This window comes from Accipiter gentilis, chromosome 6 (assembly GCF_929443795.1).
Source record: "Accipiter gentilis chromosome 6, bAccGen1.1, whole genome shotgun sequence".
Taxonomy (NCBI): domain Eukaryota; kingdom Metazoa; phylum Chordata; class Aves; order Accipitriformes; family Accipitridae; genus Astur; species Astur gentilis.
This window is the reverse complement of record NC_064885.1, coordinates 33,530,312-33,546,351: the sequence shown is the minus strand read 5'-3', so window position 1 is coordinate 33,546,351 and position 16,040 is coordinate 33,530,312. Positions and strand designations below refer to the sequence as shown.

General features: G+C 60.9%; 2 protein-coding genes across 6 annotated transcripts in view; both read right to left on the bottom strand.

The window, feature by feature from the left end:
* Positions 1 to 311: 311 nt before the first annotated feature.
* On the bottom strand, positions 312 to 3,992 carry LOC126039357 (intestinal-type alkaline phosphatase-like). The gene is made up of 11 exons (XM_049802437.1): positions 3,630 to 3,992; positions 2,973 to 3,089; positions 2,742 to 2,857; positions 2,320 to 2,494; positions 2,000 to 2,172; positions 1,778 to 1,912; positions 1,616 to 1,688; positions 1,398 to 1,530; positions 1,108 to 1,301; positions 859 to 969; positions 312 to 770 (listed from the first exon to the last, which is right to left on the bottom strand). The coding sequence occupies exons 1-11, from the start codon at positions 3,967 to 3,969 to the stop codon at positions 508 to 510; spliced, it is 1,830 nt and encodes a 609-aa protein (XP_049658394.1). The 5' UTR covers positions 3,970 to 3,992; the 3' UTR covers positions 312 to 507.
* Positions 3,993 to 6,715: 2,723 nt separating this feature from the next.
* Positions 6,716 to 16,040, bottom strand: part of DIS3L2 (DIS3 like 3'-5' exoribonuclease 2) — a 201,113-nt gene continuing 191,788 nt past the window's right edge. For 3 of the 5 annotated variants that reach the window (XM_049802432.1, XM_049802436.1, XM_049802433.1), the window contains 8 exons: positions 14,294 to 14,441; positions 13,885 to 14,015; positions 13,543 to 13,647; positions 12,721 to 12,822; positions 9,813 to 9,907; positions 9,457 to 9,556; positions 7,038 to 7,154; positions 6,716 to 6,847 (listed from right to left, as the gene is read on the bottom strand). In XM_049802432.1, coding sequence (XP_049658389.1) covers positions 6,797 to 6,847; positions 7,038 to 7,154; positions 9,457 to 9,556; positions 9,813 to 9,907; positions 12,721 to 12,822; positions 13,543 to 13,647; positions 13,885 to 14,015; positions 14,294 to 14,441 — 849 coding nt within the window. In that variant the 3' untranslated portion in view covers positions 6,716 to 6,796. Of the gene's footprint in view, positions 6,848 to 7,037; positions 7,155 to 8,572; positions 8,705 to 9,456; positions 9,557 to 9,812; positions 9,908 to 12,720; positions 12,823 to 13,542; positions 13,648 to 13,884; positions 14,016 to 14,293; positions 14,442 to 16,040 lie in introns of those variants that run through there. The other 2 variants (XM_049802435.1, XM_049802434.1) reach the window with 2 other exon arrangements.

Below are 16,040 nucleotides of genomic sequence, written 5' to 3'. Positions count from 1 at the left end.
CCTGGTGTCCTCCCTGCCATCCCCCATACCAGCCCCATCCTGTCCCAGCATCAGCCCTGCCAGGGGGTGGGCACAGCCAGCAGAGCTTGGGGCCGGGCGATGCCAGCCCGCCCTGGGAGAGTGGGGGACACAGATGCCTGCTGTATTTTTTGCTGCTGTTTCTGGTCAATAAAGCACTGGATATGCTGGGCAGGTGCAAGGGGCCATGGCTGGGGGACTGGTAGCAGCGGGCAGCATCCCCAGCCTTGCCTGCATGGCATGGGTACCCGCACACCACTAACATGCCTGTCTCACCAGCATCACACCCCACGTTTATTAAACACCGAGCACCCTGTGTGGGTGGCATAGGGCCCTCCCCTGCCCATGCCCGGGATTTGGTGCCCATGGCTGCCACATCCAGACCGGGGATGCTCCAAAAAGCCACCATCCACCTGTGGGTGCTGCAACCATGGGGATGGGGGGGATGCAAGTCCGGCAGCGCCCGTGGGGTGCCCCGGGGCCATGGGGTCAGTGGAAGAGGGGCAGGAGGAGGGTGGGCAGGAGCAGGGCCAGGGCCGTGGCATGGGTGCTGGGGGCAGAGGCCCTCTGGTAGCAGGCAACATAGGGCTCGAGGCAGGCGGCGTAGGCCATGGCGTGGGCCACGTAGGTCTGCTCCTGCACCCCATGGAAGAGGTGGGCCATGGGGCCCTTGGCCAGGATGGCCACGTCCTCGCCACCGTGGGTCTCTGATGAGAGGGGCACGGCCGCCTGCTGCAAGTAGTTGTACTGCCCTGTGGAGGCGGGGGAGAAGGAGGTGAGGGAGGCAGTGGTGGCCCCCAGCCCCATCCCACCACCTGACCATGGTCCCTGCGCCCTCACTGGCAGTGTCATCGTCCACATCGTTCCGGTTGGCGCCTGGGTAGCCCGGCCCGTTCCCGTAGAGGATGGATGTGTAGTTCTTGTTATCAGCGGCTTTGCTGGGGGCCAGACCTGGGGAGGGGGCGATGGAGGGGGACATCAGCCAAGAAATCCCTGTATCACCCCTCTGGCCACAGCCAGGGTGCCCTGGAGCCAGCAGCGTCCAGCACAGGGCCATGCCCCACTCTCGGCAGCTGGGCAGAGCCCTACCAAAGATGGAGGAGCCGCGCAGCGTGTAGCCACCGAAGGAGAAGACGTGCGAGTGGTCGGCGGTAACAACAGTGAGGGTCTGTGCCTCGTCTGTCAGGATGCCCGCCCGCTCGATGGCCCGGTCGAACTCCACTGCCTCCGTCAGCGCCTTATGGGCTGCACCGTCGTGGTGGCCGTGGTCGATCCTGCCGCCTGCGGGGACCGATGGCAACACCCCTAACTCTTACCCCCACCCTGGGATTTGGGACCCCCCTTTCATCCACCCCAGGGGCACCGGCCCCAACTTATCTTCCACAAAGAGGTAGAAGCCGTTGGGGTTCCTGCTCAGGATGGTGATGGCCACTTCCATCATCTCGGTGAGCGATGGGTCCAGGGTGGTGTTACGTACCAGGTTGTACTTCAAATCCGCGGGTTCGAAGAGACCTGGGAGGGCACACGTTGGGGACAGTCTCAGCGCCTGCATGCATCCCAGTGGCTGTCAGATCCCAGCACACAGGACATTTGTTACCCATCAAATAATTCACGCTGGGGTCAGTGGCGGCAGCCAGCATCTCTGTCCTGTTCCAGACATAGCGGGCACCCTGCGGGAAAATCCCACGGGGGTTTAGTAGGTGCCCGCCCCCACGCCTGGCGGTGGTGGGCAGAGGACCATTGCTGCCGTGTCACCCACCGGCCGTGCCTTCAGCCACATGTTGATGAGGTTATTCCCATCCTTGCGGATCCCGTTCGCCGAGAAGTAGGTGGGATACTCAGGGTCCCTCGTCCCCACGGGAGTCATGTATTTCCGACCACCCCCCAGGATCACCTGGAGGGGAAGAGATGGGAGCAGTGTTAGTGGGGGTGCCCCACAGGGGTCTGCCCCTGCTCCCCCCTCCCATGCACAGGTGCTCACGTTGATGTCGACATTGTGGACCAGCTGCCAGGCGATGTCCTTGCAGCCCTGCTGTAGGGCATCCGCAGGCATGCTGGCATCCGCGTACCAGTTGCGGTTCACCACGTGGGCATAGGTTCCCGAGGGCGATGCATGCTGCACCCGCGTCGTTGTCACGATGCCCACTGCCTTCCCTGCCGCCCCCCCATCCATCAGGTCCCACGAAGGGAGACATGGGGTCCTCCACCATCAAGCCCTGGGGTGCTCATGGCAGGACAGCCCCCAGCGTGACACCCTTTGTCCCCATGAACTCTCCCCCAGCCCTGTGCCCCTCCCTTTACCGGCTTTGCGAGCTCGCTCCAGCACGGAGACCACCTCGTTGCCCGCCGTGGTGTTGCACTGTGAGTGGCGGGCGGCCGCGCTCAGTCCCACTGTCTGGTAGTTGCCCTTCACCCCGCAGAGGTAGGCTGTGGCTGTCCCCGCACTGTCAGGGACCTGCCGGTCCACGTTGTACGTCTGCCAAGGACACACACCAGGCTCGGGGTAGGGGGCGGTTGGCAGAGGCACCCAGCGGGGTGCCCCTCCCCAGCACCCCTTGCCACGCTCATTTCTTCACCCGAGAACAAATGTGGGATGGGCAGGGATCCTGTGCACTCCATATGTGCATCCCTGGAGTGCTTCTGTGCCAGCAGCCCCATGGGCATCCCTGTGTCCCCATGCCCGGCATCACCCTGGCCCCATGCCCAGCATGGCGGTGATTTACCTTGGAGAGAGCCACGTAGGGAAAAGCATCCAGGGCAAGGGGGGTCTCAGGGCCCAGCTTCCCCTGCTCCTGCCCCTTTAGGATGCGGGTGGCCGTTATGGTGGGGATCCCGAATCCTGGGTGAGGAGAGAGGGTCCTGGTCACCCTCTGGACCAGGTGCCCTCCCTGCATCCTGCTCCATGGGGCACTGGCCACGCCAGCCTGCCCGCTGGGGGTGCCAGTGGGACTCACCGTCCCCGAGGAAGAGGATGAGGTTTTTGGCTTGGCTTATCCTGGGCTGGATCTTGAAGGACGCCTCGATGGCTGCGGCCGCCTGTTTATTCCAGAAGGACGGCTTCTCCTCCTCCGCTGGGACAGGGCAGCACCTATCAGTCCTAGCTCACCAGCACCTACATCCCTGGGGCAGCCACTTCCCAGGGGTACTTGCTCCATGGGCATCCCCATGCAGGGAAGTCCTCTAACATGGACTGAGCAGGTCAGAGTGCTGTTTGGGGTGGGGGGAGACCATGCAGGCTTGCACCCACTGCCCAGCCCAGGGGCCCTGGGGCAGAGAAGGGCGGGAGGCCAGCAAAAGCAGACACGATGGGGAGTTATCTGGCAGGTGGAATGGGGCCAAATCCATGGGGGGTGGGAGTGGAGGCTACAGGCAGTTCTCCCAGACTTCCCGAGCCCAGTAACAAGCAGGAATCTGACCCCACAGGGGAAAACTGGCTCAAGGGTGCCAGAAAAGCAGGGGTAGCTCCCATTAACCCTTGCAGAGCTGGGAAGCCCGCTCCCCTCCCCAAATCCTCCCTGTGGCCAGCCAGGCTGGTGCCCTGCCGGGTGCCCCACTTCCCCAGGCACCTCACTGCAGCCAGCTGGGCACCCATTCCCCATCCTTGTCCCCACCTGGGATGGCAGCACTGCTGAGCTCTGCCCAGAGGCCCAGGCAGAGGGTGAGGGGTGCCAGGAGCTGCATGGTGAGATCCAGTAGCCCAACGCCGCTGGCAGTGTCTGCAACTCTAGCAGATCCAGGGAGGGACTTTGGACCAGGATCAGCCCTTGCAGGGGGAGTGGAGGGGTTCAGCACATCTCCGATAGCGTGGCACCCTGCCGGGCAGCGCAAAGGCCATGGGGCTGGGCTGCTGGCACGTCCTTGACACCCCGCCTTATTGTTGCTGGGGGATGGACGGACTTGGGGTGCAAACAGATGTAGGCTGCAAGAGGATGGGCAGTGCCTGGCAGGCATCGGTGCCTGTCATGGCTACAGTGCTGCGGTGCTAGGCAGGGGGATGCCCTGGCCCGGGGATGCCACAGGCAGCACTGAGCATCAGACCTGGGGCAACGCAGATATCGGGAGCACCTGGGGTCACTCGTGCGCTGAGCAGCCCTGTTCTCTGCCCAGAGCTTTCTTGAGCAATAAATCCATGGATGTGGACTATATACTCCTTGCTGAGCCCTTGCAGGGAAGGTACCAACCCTTGTGTACTGTGCCCCAGCCTGGCAAAGCTGAGGGGGGGGAAAATGGCCTCTTCTTACCCTCATGTCACCACCTCCTTCACCCCAGTACCTCTAGTACTGGTCCTGAGGGGGGAACTAGGAGCCACGACCACCTGGGGAAACTGAGGCATGGGGTGGCGCCTTAGGAGGCGACTGCAAACCCTCGCATGGCAGATAGAGACAAACAACCTGTGTTTTATTGCAACCCTTGATCCTGGCCACAGTGAGGACCCAGCTGCGAAGACCCTCGATGGGGCAGCTGGGGGCAGCCTGGGTTGAAGTGGGGCTCACCTGGGGGCTCTCAGCCCCCCACCATGTGGGCAGCCACACAGAGGGCCAGGAGGGTGAGCAGGGGCTGTGAAGAGCACCGGGTGCCATGGGAGGCCCTGCGAGTTGCCCTGCACCCGGGCTCGGTGGCGTAGGGCTCGAGGCAGGCGGCGTATGCCATGGCATGGGCGATGTAGTGCTGCTCCTGCACACCATGGAAGACGTGGGCCATGGGGCCCTGGGCCAGCACCACCACGTCCTCCCCACTGTGGGTCTCCGTCTCCAGGGGCACGGCTGCCTGCTGCCTGTAGTCCTTGTCCTCTGCAGGGGGGACAGAAGAAACGGGATTAGGGGCAGCAGGGTCCCCTACCTGTCGCAGGGATGGGGGAGGCAGCTTCCATCACCCCGGCATCCGGGCGATTCCTGCCCAAGTGACTCCTGAGCCATCCAGTGGCACCGGGACCCCATGCAGTCCCAGTGGCTATGCCGGTGGGATGCTGCCCCAGCCACCGTGTGCCCCCACCCCATCCCCAGCAGACTCCTACCTGCGGCGGGGAGGCTGGCAGCCGGGCGGCCCCCGTTGCGGATGCTGTAGCCAGGACCATTGCCATAGAGGATGCTGGTGTAGGCTCGCTTGTCCTTGGCTTTCTTGGGGGCCAGTCCTGGCACAGGGAAAGACATTGTCACCCCCTGTCCCAGCCAGGTACCTCTCCTCAGCTCCCACTTCAGCCAGCTCAGCCTCCGGTGGGAGCAAAAGGGGTAGGTGGGAACCGGGATGCTCGCCACCCCTCCCTGAGACCCACCGAAGATGGAGGTACCACGCAGTGTGTTGCCACCAAAGGTGAAGACATGGGAGTGATCGGCCGTCACCACAGTCAAGGTGTCAGAGGGGGAAGTGAGCTCGCCTGCCCGTGCCACTGCCCGGTCCAGCATGACGGCCTCCATCAGCGCCTGCTTGGCCCGGCCGCTGTGGTGGCCGTGATCAATCCTGCCACCTGCACGGGGAACGCGGTTGTCACCCTCTCCCTGGTCCCCCTGGGATGCCCACCTGCTCCTAGAACCCACGTCCCACCCCAGCCCCAGCCATGCTGCCCGCCTGGGGCTACTCATCTTCCACGAAGAGGAAGAAGCCGTTGGGGTTCCTGCGCAGGATGCGAATGGCTTTTTCCGTCATCTCCACGATGGAGGGGTCCGTGGAGGCATTGCGGTTCAGCTCGTACTTCAAGTCCTTGGGCTCGAAGAGGCCTGGGGAAGGGGGGTGTGTGTGTGTCCATGCTGGGGGTGCTTCGTGTCCCCACCAGCAATCCCAGAGCGGGGAGGAGGAGGAGGTATTGCCAGTGGTGCAGGCAGCAATGCTCTTACCCATCAGGTGGCTCACAGAGTCATCCTCGACCGCGTCCAGGCCCTTCTTGTCCCAGACATAGCGGGCGCCCTGCCAGCGATAACAGAGCCAGTGCCAACGGCACGTACCCCATGCCCGGCATCGCATCCCCTCCACCCCGGCACGGTACCTGCCTGGCATTCAGCCATTCGGCAATCAAGTCAAGGCCGTCCTTCCTGGTGCCATTCTGAGCTGGGTCCTCTGGGTACTCGGGGTCTGGGGTCCGCTTGGGGGTCATGTACATCCGCCCGCCGCCCAGGATCACCTGCCGGGGAGCTCAGCAGACCCTCCCAATGTTCCTGGAGTCCCCTCCCTCCCAAGCCTGCTCCCCAGCTCACGTTGATATCTGTGTTGTGCACCAGCTGGTAGGCAATGTCCTTGCAGCCATCCCGCAATGCTTCCTTGGGCATGTTGGCATCAGCGTACCAGCTCCGGCTGGCCGAGTGGGCATAGGCTGCCCCTGGGGACGCGTGCTGCACCCGCGTGGTTGTCACGATGCCCACCGACTTGCCTGCAGCGTGAGCAAGGGTTTACAGGGAGCCCATCCAGCCCCGCACGGCATGGGATGGCCATGCCATGCCAGGTTCTCCGACAGGGTTGCCCACTGCCCCGTACCCGCCAGCTTGGCCCGGTGCAGGATGGAGTCCACCTCGTTGCCAAAGGTGGTGCGGCATTTGCCATAGACGGCCGCCCCGCTCAGCCCCAGCGTCTTGGCATTGGCCTTCACCCCGCAGAGGTAGGCTGTGCCCGTGCCAGCACTGTCGGGCACCTGCCGGTCGATGGTGTAGGTCTGGAAGCAAGCAGGGGCCAGTGGGGTTTTGGGCAGGGGCAGCAGGACCATCCCCCAGTGCTGCCCCACTCACCTTGGCCAGGGCCACGTGGGGAAAGGTCTCCATGGCCAAGACGCTCTCCTCGCCCGAGCCACCGGCTAGCTGTCCCTTGTAGATCCGAGCTGCTGACATGGTGGGCAGCCCCATGCCTGCAGGCATGGCAGAGCCACAGGGTGGCAAGGGGCCAGGACCAGCGGCAATCATGCCCTCCCCAGGCGTTGCCCGGGGCTGGCCAGGGAGGAGGGGATCTGCACCAGCCCCATCTTCTCACCAGCCACGTCCCCTGGCTGCTGTGGAGCCATGGAGTCATGGGGGCTGGCTGGGACCCGTGGGACTCACCGTCACCCATGAAGAGGATGATGTTTTTGGCCCGCCGTGCCACCGGCTGCAATGCCAGGGCCGACTCCAGCCTCCTCCTGGCCCCTTCGTTCCAGTAGCCTGGGGTCTTCTCAGCGTCTGGAGGCAAGAGAAGAGCTGGGGGTGTGCGGGGGCACTGGGCATCCTGAGACAACACCCCCGCCAGGGACCAGGGTGGGCATGTCCACCCAAGGCAAATTTAGCTGCTCTGAGCCCCCTCCATGAGGACCTTGGAGGGGCCAGGAGCCCTTTGGGGATCAGCCCGGTATTTAGCAACCCCAGCATTGCCCAGAGCCCATCTGCAGAAGGGGAAACTGAGGCACAGTTTGGCAGGGAAGTTCCTCATGCCTCTTGGCAGAGAGGATGAGGTGTCCAAGCATCAGCCCCCCGTGGTGAATGTGCCATGTTCCCAGCAACTGCCGCCAGCTGTGGCTATCGAACCACTTGATCCAAAGCCACTGCCGGGGGTGAGGGGGCAGTGGGGCTGGGGGGGCTGGGGACAGGGCCAGCTTTGGTGGGGGCTGAGACAAACCCTTTCAAAGATTGGGGTCTCAAACCACCATGAGGTGGCCAGGTGGGTTTGCCTTTGCTGGTAACCCATGGGGAGGTGACAGGGTCCCCGGAGACCCCCAGGGTAGTGGCACCAGCCCCAGGACCCCCCACCAAGGGCTCCAACCCACCCTGTCCCACATGGCCCCTGTCACCTGAGGCTGCAGCGGCGAGCTGGGTGAGGAGGCAGAGGAGAAGGCAGGTTCCAGGGGAGAGCGGCCACCCCATGCTGCCCATCCCAGCTCCCTCCCTGAATAACGCCTGTGTCCGGGGCAGGGAGGGGGACAGCCCTTTATGACCCTTCCCTGTCCCGCCGGAGGGCTGAGCCCCACCAAGGGTGAGACGATGGGCTGATAACATTCAGGGACTATCTCCCAGCCCTGCCCAGGGCCCTCCCAGTGCCCCCAGCCCCCCCTGGGGCCATCCCTGCCCCCCACCAGCAAGGGAGGACCTCCAGCCCATCCCTGGGGACTAGGGCACCTCATGGCCCCCAGCTCCCATGGGGGCAGCTGCCTGTGGGACCCCAGGGAGCAGCAGGGAGGGCATGGGGTAAAAAGTGCTGGTTTTGCAGTCTGAGCCGGGCCACACTGGATTGGCCTTGTTTCCCCTGAGACAAACCTGAGGAGGGGGACACCAGGCTGAGGGGTAGGGGGAGGACATCTTGCCTTTGGTGTCAATGTCCTCAGGCCCCCTCTCCGAGGGGACACAGTCACATACTGCCTGTCAGGCCCTGGGACAGCCGGTGCCCGACACGTTGGGCATACCGGGGCAGCCTGTGCCAGCACACTCACACAGTGAGGTACCTGCTGTGGGCAGGGAACAGCCCCGCACCACCAGCACCCGGCGAGGAGCAGGAGACCCAGGGATGAACAGGCTGCTCCCACCCGCTCCCACGTCCGAAGGTGACATCCATGCGTGGGTGTACCAGGTCATCTGGAAGGACGCCGCCGGCAGCGCAACCCCTGGGGACCGCAGGTGACCCTGACGGCTTTCACGGCTTGCCAGCTCCTGGGGAGCATGTTGTATCCAGCCCTGACCCATCCCAGGGCCTGATCCTCCATCCTGGGCTGGGCAGCCTGGGCTTTGCCAGCTCCTGGCTCCTGCAAAGGGCAGATGTGTCCGTGCCAGGGCCACATCTGTCCCACTGATGAGGCAGAGTGAAGCAGGGCCCCCTGCATGATGGATCCACTCCTTCTCACCAGACATCAATCCCTCCACCAGCTGCCGCTCATGGCTGCCCATCCCCACAGGGGTGATGAAGTGGAGGCTGCCAGAGCAGCCTGCGCCCCCGGAGTCATCTGGCATGGCGTGGGTCAGGGACATGGGGACAGGCAGTAGGCAGAGGTGCCTGGAGACCGCAGAGGGGCTGGTCAGTCTGCGAGGGGCTGGACACTCTCTTCAGTGGCAAGGAGAAGCAAGGACAAGGTGCTGCAGGGTCTCCAAGCGGGGTTAGGCTGGAGGCCAGGGTGTGAGGGGCTGGAGCAGACACCGGGTGACTCCCAGTGAAGGCTCAGACTGAGGGATTAGCTGCTGGAGAGGGAGCCAGGAGCACACATTCACCTGATTCCCCATGCCCTTCGGCCAAGCACATCTTGGGGCTGGGGGAGGCAGCGAGGCTGCTTGGATTTCGCAATGCCTGGGAAGCGGCAGGCAGGGGAAGGCACGGGGCTGCTGGGGAGATGAGTTATTGCTGGTATTCCTGGCCGGGGGAATACGGAGGAGACAAAATAAAACCTGCGCGAGCCCCCCATGCAGCTGCTGACCCAGCTTTTATTACATGACACGCAACCCTGCAAGAAACCCTCCTGCATGGCCCCATGGCCGCATCCCACTGCATACCACCACATCCCACCTGGGACGGTGGAGCCAGCCCCTCTCTGCTCCTCGGGACACGTGTCCCCACTCTGCCCTCACCACAGGCACCTAAGGTGGCTGGGGATGGACGCAGCTGCCTTAAAAAAAAAAAAGAGAAAGCATCAAGCTAAAAATATCTGAGAGTAGAAATGCTCTGACTGGGGCAGGCTCAAGCCCTGAGCCCTGCTCCCAGATGGAGTTAAAATCCAACCCAGAAATAAAACGGCATCGGTTTTAAAACTCAAAATCCCAAACTCCTCATGGGTCCCCTCCACCTCCGGTGGGTGCCAGTGAGGGGCCTGGGAGGTCAGCAAGTGTCGGCAGTGGGGAGCATATGCAGCCCAGGGTGCTCACTTCTCCGAGTTCGGCCTCTTGAGCAGGGCGCTGTACTTGAGTGGGACACCATCCGATGTCAGCATGACCTCCACCAGCGTGAAAATGGTGATCACCTTCAGCGAGGGAGAGAAAGACAGAGAGAAGAGGGTTTTTCAGGTGGCTTGGCTTCACACCAGGATTTGCTGAGAGCCATGCTGGCTTTTTGCTGCCTCTGCTGCGGCACCCATCAGGAGACGGGGAGTGGGGCAGGATGGCTTCAGATAGCTCTGCTGGGGTCCAGGGTGCTCCTGGTGCTGGATGCAGTATCTTCAAGGGCAACACCGCTGGGCTGTGAAGCCAGCCTGGGAACCCAAACTGACCTAAATGAGCGTCCCAAAACATCCTCATTTATTCCAGCCTGATCAGGCGCCACTCTTGTTCCCTCACAGTCTGTGAAGGAGTGTGGGTGATTGTGCCCTCCTCGGCGTTGGGTCCCAACCTCCCCTAAAGCCTGCCCGTGTCTCCCTTCTCCAGCTGGAGAATGCACATCATCCCTTAATGAAGCAACCTGGCCAAGTGCCAATGGTGAGCTGCAGCAAGAAGGGTTTTCCACATGACGCTGAGCATTTTCTCAGCATCTTGCAAGGAGGGAACGACCTCCCCGTGTCCCCACTGCAAGAGGAGACCCTGGAAGGGAGCACAATGGATGAGACAGATGCAAGGGAATAAAGACCCCAGAAAAATCAATCCCTCCTGTTCAGGAACGTGCCTCTGCTTGCTGCCACCTCCCCGGTCCTCTGACTCCATCTCTTCATGCAATTGTGCGGATTAGAAACGTAAAGCATCAATCAGGTCTATCCACGAGGTACAGTTAACATGCTGGCTGGGACACCGGGAAGGGGCTGCCCCAGGGCCAGGCATTTGGGAACTTTGCTTGCTGGAGCCCCTTCTGAAGCCCTGCGCTGTGGCAGGGCTCGATGGGGCCATCTGCTCGGGGCTGGCCTGCAGGAGGAGGGGGAACAGAGCCACCGGCATAACCTTGTCAAACCCTTAGCTCATCCAGCACCAGCCACTCCAGATTAATCATTCAGAGCAGGAAAATCTCATTGAGACTTAAACGTATCAAAGTGGCCAGCGAGGAGCAAACTGCAGGGAAATCCTTTTGCAGATCACTGCTCAGATAGCTGCTGGCTACCTAGCATCAGCCCCCTGCCCGCCCCAGCTGGCAGGAGCATGGGGGGGTGGTGGCCATGGGGCACGTCTGGGGGAGTCAAATGGGGATTATCAGGGCTCTCCCTTGCAATCCTGCCTCATCCCTTTGCTGAACCACTGGGGAACAGCATGATTTCACATCATATCCTGAGTCTTAGATCCACTTCATACTCAAGGCCTGAGTAACGCCCGCTGAGGTCCTGGCCATCTCCTGGAGCTCAGGGAGAGATGGGGGCAACATCTCCCCTCCATGGCAGGGCCGGCCAGCCCAGACCCCTGTACAGCTTCTCACAAACAGCCTTCCCCTATGTTCCCTGTTGCTTGGCCAGGCTGAGCCAAACCGGGAAGCAGAGGCCAAGTGCCGGGGCCAGGTGGTAAGCTGGGGGTGCTCCGTGCCACGGGGTGTCCGGGTGACACCTCTGATGGTCCAGCACGGCTCCCAGGGACCTGGCTCATCCCAGGGCTGGAGATCAACTCAGGGATCTGCTGGCTCAGAGGACAGCTCGGAGCCTGCTCCCATGGGAGGGCTCTGGTGTTTTCTTAGGAGGGGTGGAGGGTTTGTGGAGGAGTTTCCTCTACTGCTGAGTGTTTGCTTAACCAAAATGGGCCCTGCTCATGCTGGAGCATCATTTTTCATGTGGGTCCCTGCTAAGGTGTAAGTGATACCCACTCCTGTAGGAAAGGAGGAACCAAGGCCACTTCAGGCCATGTCCAGGGGGCTTCTCTGAGCCAAGCTGAGAAAGGAAAGCTCAGCTTCAAGGGGAGGGAGGCCTGCAGAAATGTCTGCAGCAGCCAGGGAGCTTGGCCGGCTCTGACCACAACATCTCACCTGGGAAGGAAAGGGGTCCCCAGGACATGCATCATACCAGCTGGGAGGGTCAGCCCTGCCCTGTATTGGGAGTCATTTTCATCTAGCCCTAGGTGGACAAGGATGGGTTGTGCTGGGCTTGGTTGGAAATGGGGTTCAAGTGCAGAGCCCCGGGAGCAGTGCAGGGAGAGGTTTGGGATTCAGCCCTCCTGTCCCCGCCCAGGCAGCAGGCAGGGATCACAGCAGTCAACACAGCTGTGATTTTATAGCAATGCCAGACAAAAGTTGGCAAAGAAGCACCACTTAATCAAGCCAGACAAATGCGATTGCTCCCTTTGATTGAGTTACTGAGTTAATAGATGACAGGGACACAAGAGAGAGATTTCTAGATGCTGTTAAACCATTTGACACTGCATCTCAGGAAGTCTGACTTAAAAAATTCCTCCTAATTGGGTCTCAACCCTGTCGAAGGGATGGAAACCTGAAGGAAGGGCTGTGCCATTGAAGGGGCAAGGAATGCCAGGATGGGGGGAAGGGTCTAGACAGGCACTGCCTTAGGCTTGATCTTTCTTAACATCTTAATTGATGATCTGGAAGAAGGAAGTAAACAGCATGTTAATTCAATTCCTGGAGGAAACTGAATTGGGAGGCAGGGCGCACAGCAGGCAGGGCAGACTATGAAGGCCATGGAGAGGTCAGATGCGGGGGCAGTGATGGGGTGGAGCAGGGCTGGATGGCAGAGGAGGTTGAGGCTGAGGTTGGGCTCGTTGGGGAGAGGACACCAAGGGACAGGAGGACCTGACAGCCTGTGAGGTAGTCCTGCCTCCCGGACCTGTCCCTGCAGAGATCATGGGATCCACATGTTGCACACAGCCTCCATGCCAGCCCCACGGTGTTGCGAGCCCATCCCGTGCTGGGGGGTCTTACCTGGGGCACAGATTCCTCCTCTGGCTTCTCTGGCTCCCACATGAGGGTCAGCTCTGGCTTCCTCCCCACCTTCTGGAAGTGGAAGCCCAGCAAGGGCAGTGCCTGCAGGCAGGGAGAATGTTGGGAACAGCTTGTGGCCCTGAGAACAACCCCCCACTCAGCTATCCCCCTCCACTTTGCCTGTGGATGGGGACAACGCTGCTTTTGCCCAGCACTCTGACTCTGCAGCTCTTTAACAACTGGGATGCAGCAGCCCGTAAGCCTGAGCCTAGCACGTAAATCAGCGGCTGCTGTGATACACAAACAGCCCGTATATCATGCTATATGTCCTGTTTAAAGATGTCATTGCCAGCCATATAACCAGGTTATTAAGAGAAGATGCTGTCGCTAACCGCAGGTGCTGGCCTACAGTGGTGCTGTCACAGCCCCTGATATACCATCTGATTAAATGAAATGAAAACCAGCCTCGCTCCCTTTCCTTGCTTCAGCTCCATGTTGATCTCTGTCCCCCTGAATCTGTCTTTATTCCCTTTTACTTAGACTAGATCACCCCCAGCATGTAGCTGGGAGAAGCTGGTCCTCACAGACTGGGTTGCTCCAGACCTCCCCACGCCCTCATACCTGCCTGAGGCTGAGGGACGGAGGGGAAACCCCATGAAGGCTCCCTCCCCTCCAGCTAGCCTGGCTTGGACACAGCTCTGCCAGCTGCAGGTCTGGCACAGAAAGGCACCAGGACAGCCACTGCCTCTGATGATGCCTGGCTGCTGCAGCCCTCTTTGTTGAGGCAGCGTTGGGACTGTCTGATGCTGGTGAGGTACTTACATTGCAGTAGATGCGCTTCTGGACTCCAAACTTCAGCACCAGGACATCAAAGGCTTCGTTCAGGACACCCATCACCATGGCCTCTGACTCCAGAGGACCACACTCCTGCCAGGAGATAGGGCTGTCACTACACTGGCATCCCCCATCCAGCTGTCCCCAAGGGGAGCCAGTGTCTCCAGGTCCTGGAGCTTTGGCAGTAGTGGTTGGCAGTGTCCCCCCTCTCTGTTTGCCTTCCCCAAGGCCAGCTGGGCAGCCATGCAGCTCTCTGCCCGGTGGCATCTAGGCTGAACCTTCATGGGGAAATCCAAAGATGCCTCGGGGGAAGACAGTCTTGGCTCTTACCCTGACGAAGATGGCAAAGAAGAGGTCAGCGCTGAGCTCCTGCACCCTCTTGGAAGCCATCTTCCGGTCGTTGCAGTGATCTGCCTGTCTCTGGATGGCCTCTTTCTCCATCTTGATGGGGGACCTGGCACCTGGAAAGGGGACAAGTGGCAATGATGTGCCCATGCTCCCTTTTGCTCCAGAGCTGTGACATGGCATCCTGGACCCAGATGTCCAGTTCACCTCTGTGTCCCTGTTATTTTGAGGGCACCCACGTGCCAGGGAGCTGCCCTGTGGGACGCAGACTCCAAGCACCCGGCACCCGTGGCAGGCAAGGCAGGAACCCAGGAGTTCTGCCTGTGCCAGGCACAGCCACCCCCTCCCCTCACAGCACCCAGAGCTGCTCTGGAAGCAGCCAGGCAGCACCCACCAAGCGAGGCGGAGAGGAGACGGTGCACGATGATGTCCGCGTAGCGGCGGATGGGTGAGGTGAAGTGCGTGTAGAAGGGCACGTTCAGGGCGTAGTGCCGAAAGAGGGTCTCGTCCTCCAGGACACCGGTGCAGAAGTAGAGCGCCATCTGAAAGGGGTGAAAAGCGAGGGAAGGGTGTGAGCATGGACGGTGGCAGGACCCTGCCCGAGGCTGGAGGAGTCTGTGTCTGCAAGACAGAGCTCCAGCAGCCGACGGTCCTTCACCTGCTGCTCAGTTTGGGCTGTGCAGGGACAAGGTGGGTACTGCAGGAACTGAGCACAGAGCAAAAGGGGCAAAGCCACTGCAGGGAGCTGCTGGCTGCCAGCTGGCCCTGCCTGGCCCCAAGGATTGCATCAATTTCCATGTCACGCGTGGGTTTAAGCAGTCTCCTGCTTCTGCTCAGGCCCTGAGGCTCATTCACAATCCCCCCATCTTCCAGGGGAGAGCCCAGCTTGTCCCATGCCCACCACAGATGCTCTCCCAACAAGGGGTCTCGCAGCGCAGCTCCCATGACAGACTCTGTGGTTCCGAGTCCGGCTGCAGGTTCTGCACATCCATTGTGCCTGCTTGGAGAGCATTCGAGGGTGGGATGAGTGGCTCCTCTGTTCACCGAGGAGGAAGAGACAGCCCTGCTGTGATCCCCGCTGCTCCATCCCACGACGACAGCTGGGAAGCCGAGCAGCTGGACTGCCCATTTAAACCAGCACCGGGGCCGCAGTGGCACCGTGCTGCCCAGCAGCCTCTTTGGCGGGAACCTCTCCCGGCTGCGCCGCCCCTGTTATCCCACACGTTACAGCTTTTATTTTTACATCTGTGAAACACCAGCCCTTGGGGCTAGGAAAACAACGGGGGCTGAGCCCAGGTGGGGAGGGCAGCTGTGTGGCTTAGGGGGGTTGCGGCGGGGTCACGGCACAGTGGCGATTGAATGAACCCATTTAAAAATAAGAGCAAGTGATTTAAAAAAAACAGGAGTAGCCAGCTCTGATTACAGAGCCGTCCTGGGATCCACGGTTTGGGCAGCTGTATCCTCTGCTCTCCAACTCAGCAGCACAGCCAGCTCCTGCTGAGCAGCAATGCACTGATCCGGGCAAGTAAACAGAGCAGGTTAAAAAAAGCAGCATCGGTCCCGGCCTTATTATGAGACCCAAGAGCTGGGATAGGAGCTGTGGTGGCTGCCAATTTCCACAACCCAGAATTAAATTGTTTCTGATGGACTCCATGAAGTACGGTCTCCACTCAATTAGCTCAGCTCCCACTGAACAAGGCTCTGCGCGGTCGGGCAGGGAGGCACGCCGAGCGCTGGAGGCTGCTGCAGGAGAAGATGAGTGCCCTTGTGCAGACAGACAGCATGAAATTACAGGGAGTTTATAGGCACTTTTGCCAGGCTCCTGGGCAGAAAGAAGGAAGGTCCCTGCAATGCCAGGTAGATAGAGAGCAGTGTGCAGGTCAAAATCCCTGCCACAGGAAAGTCACTGAGAAGGGCTCATCCCTTCCCCATGCCCAGCAGTGCAGGGCTACCCCTACCTTGTTTCAAGTTAGAAAAGATGCTGAAGGTCCCACGCTGCTTGCTGTTGTCTGGGGCACTTCTTCCTGATGGATGTGCTGCCAAACCCAGCTGCTGCTGGATCCAGCACCATTTTTGACACCCTTCTGGCAGCTTATGACCCTCCACGAGGTTGGCATCAGCTTGGGTATCATAGCAAAAAT

Excerpts from the sequence above, each read along its gene's own strand:
- LOC126039357 (XM_049802437.1), bottom strand. The coding sequence starts at position 3,969 with ATGCCTGCCAGGCACTGCCCATCCTCTTGCAGCCTACATCTGTTTGCA. Across the intron at positions 3,090-3,629 it reads CAGCAGTGCTGCCATCCCAG|CGGAGGAGGAGAAGCCGTCC; the intron begins GTGGGGACAAGG and ends GCCCTGTCCCAG. Across the intron at positions 2,173-2,319 it reads GGAGCGAGCTCGCAAAGCCG|GGAAGGCAGTGGGCATCGTG; the intron begins GTAAAGGGAGGG and ends GGGGGGCGGCAG.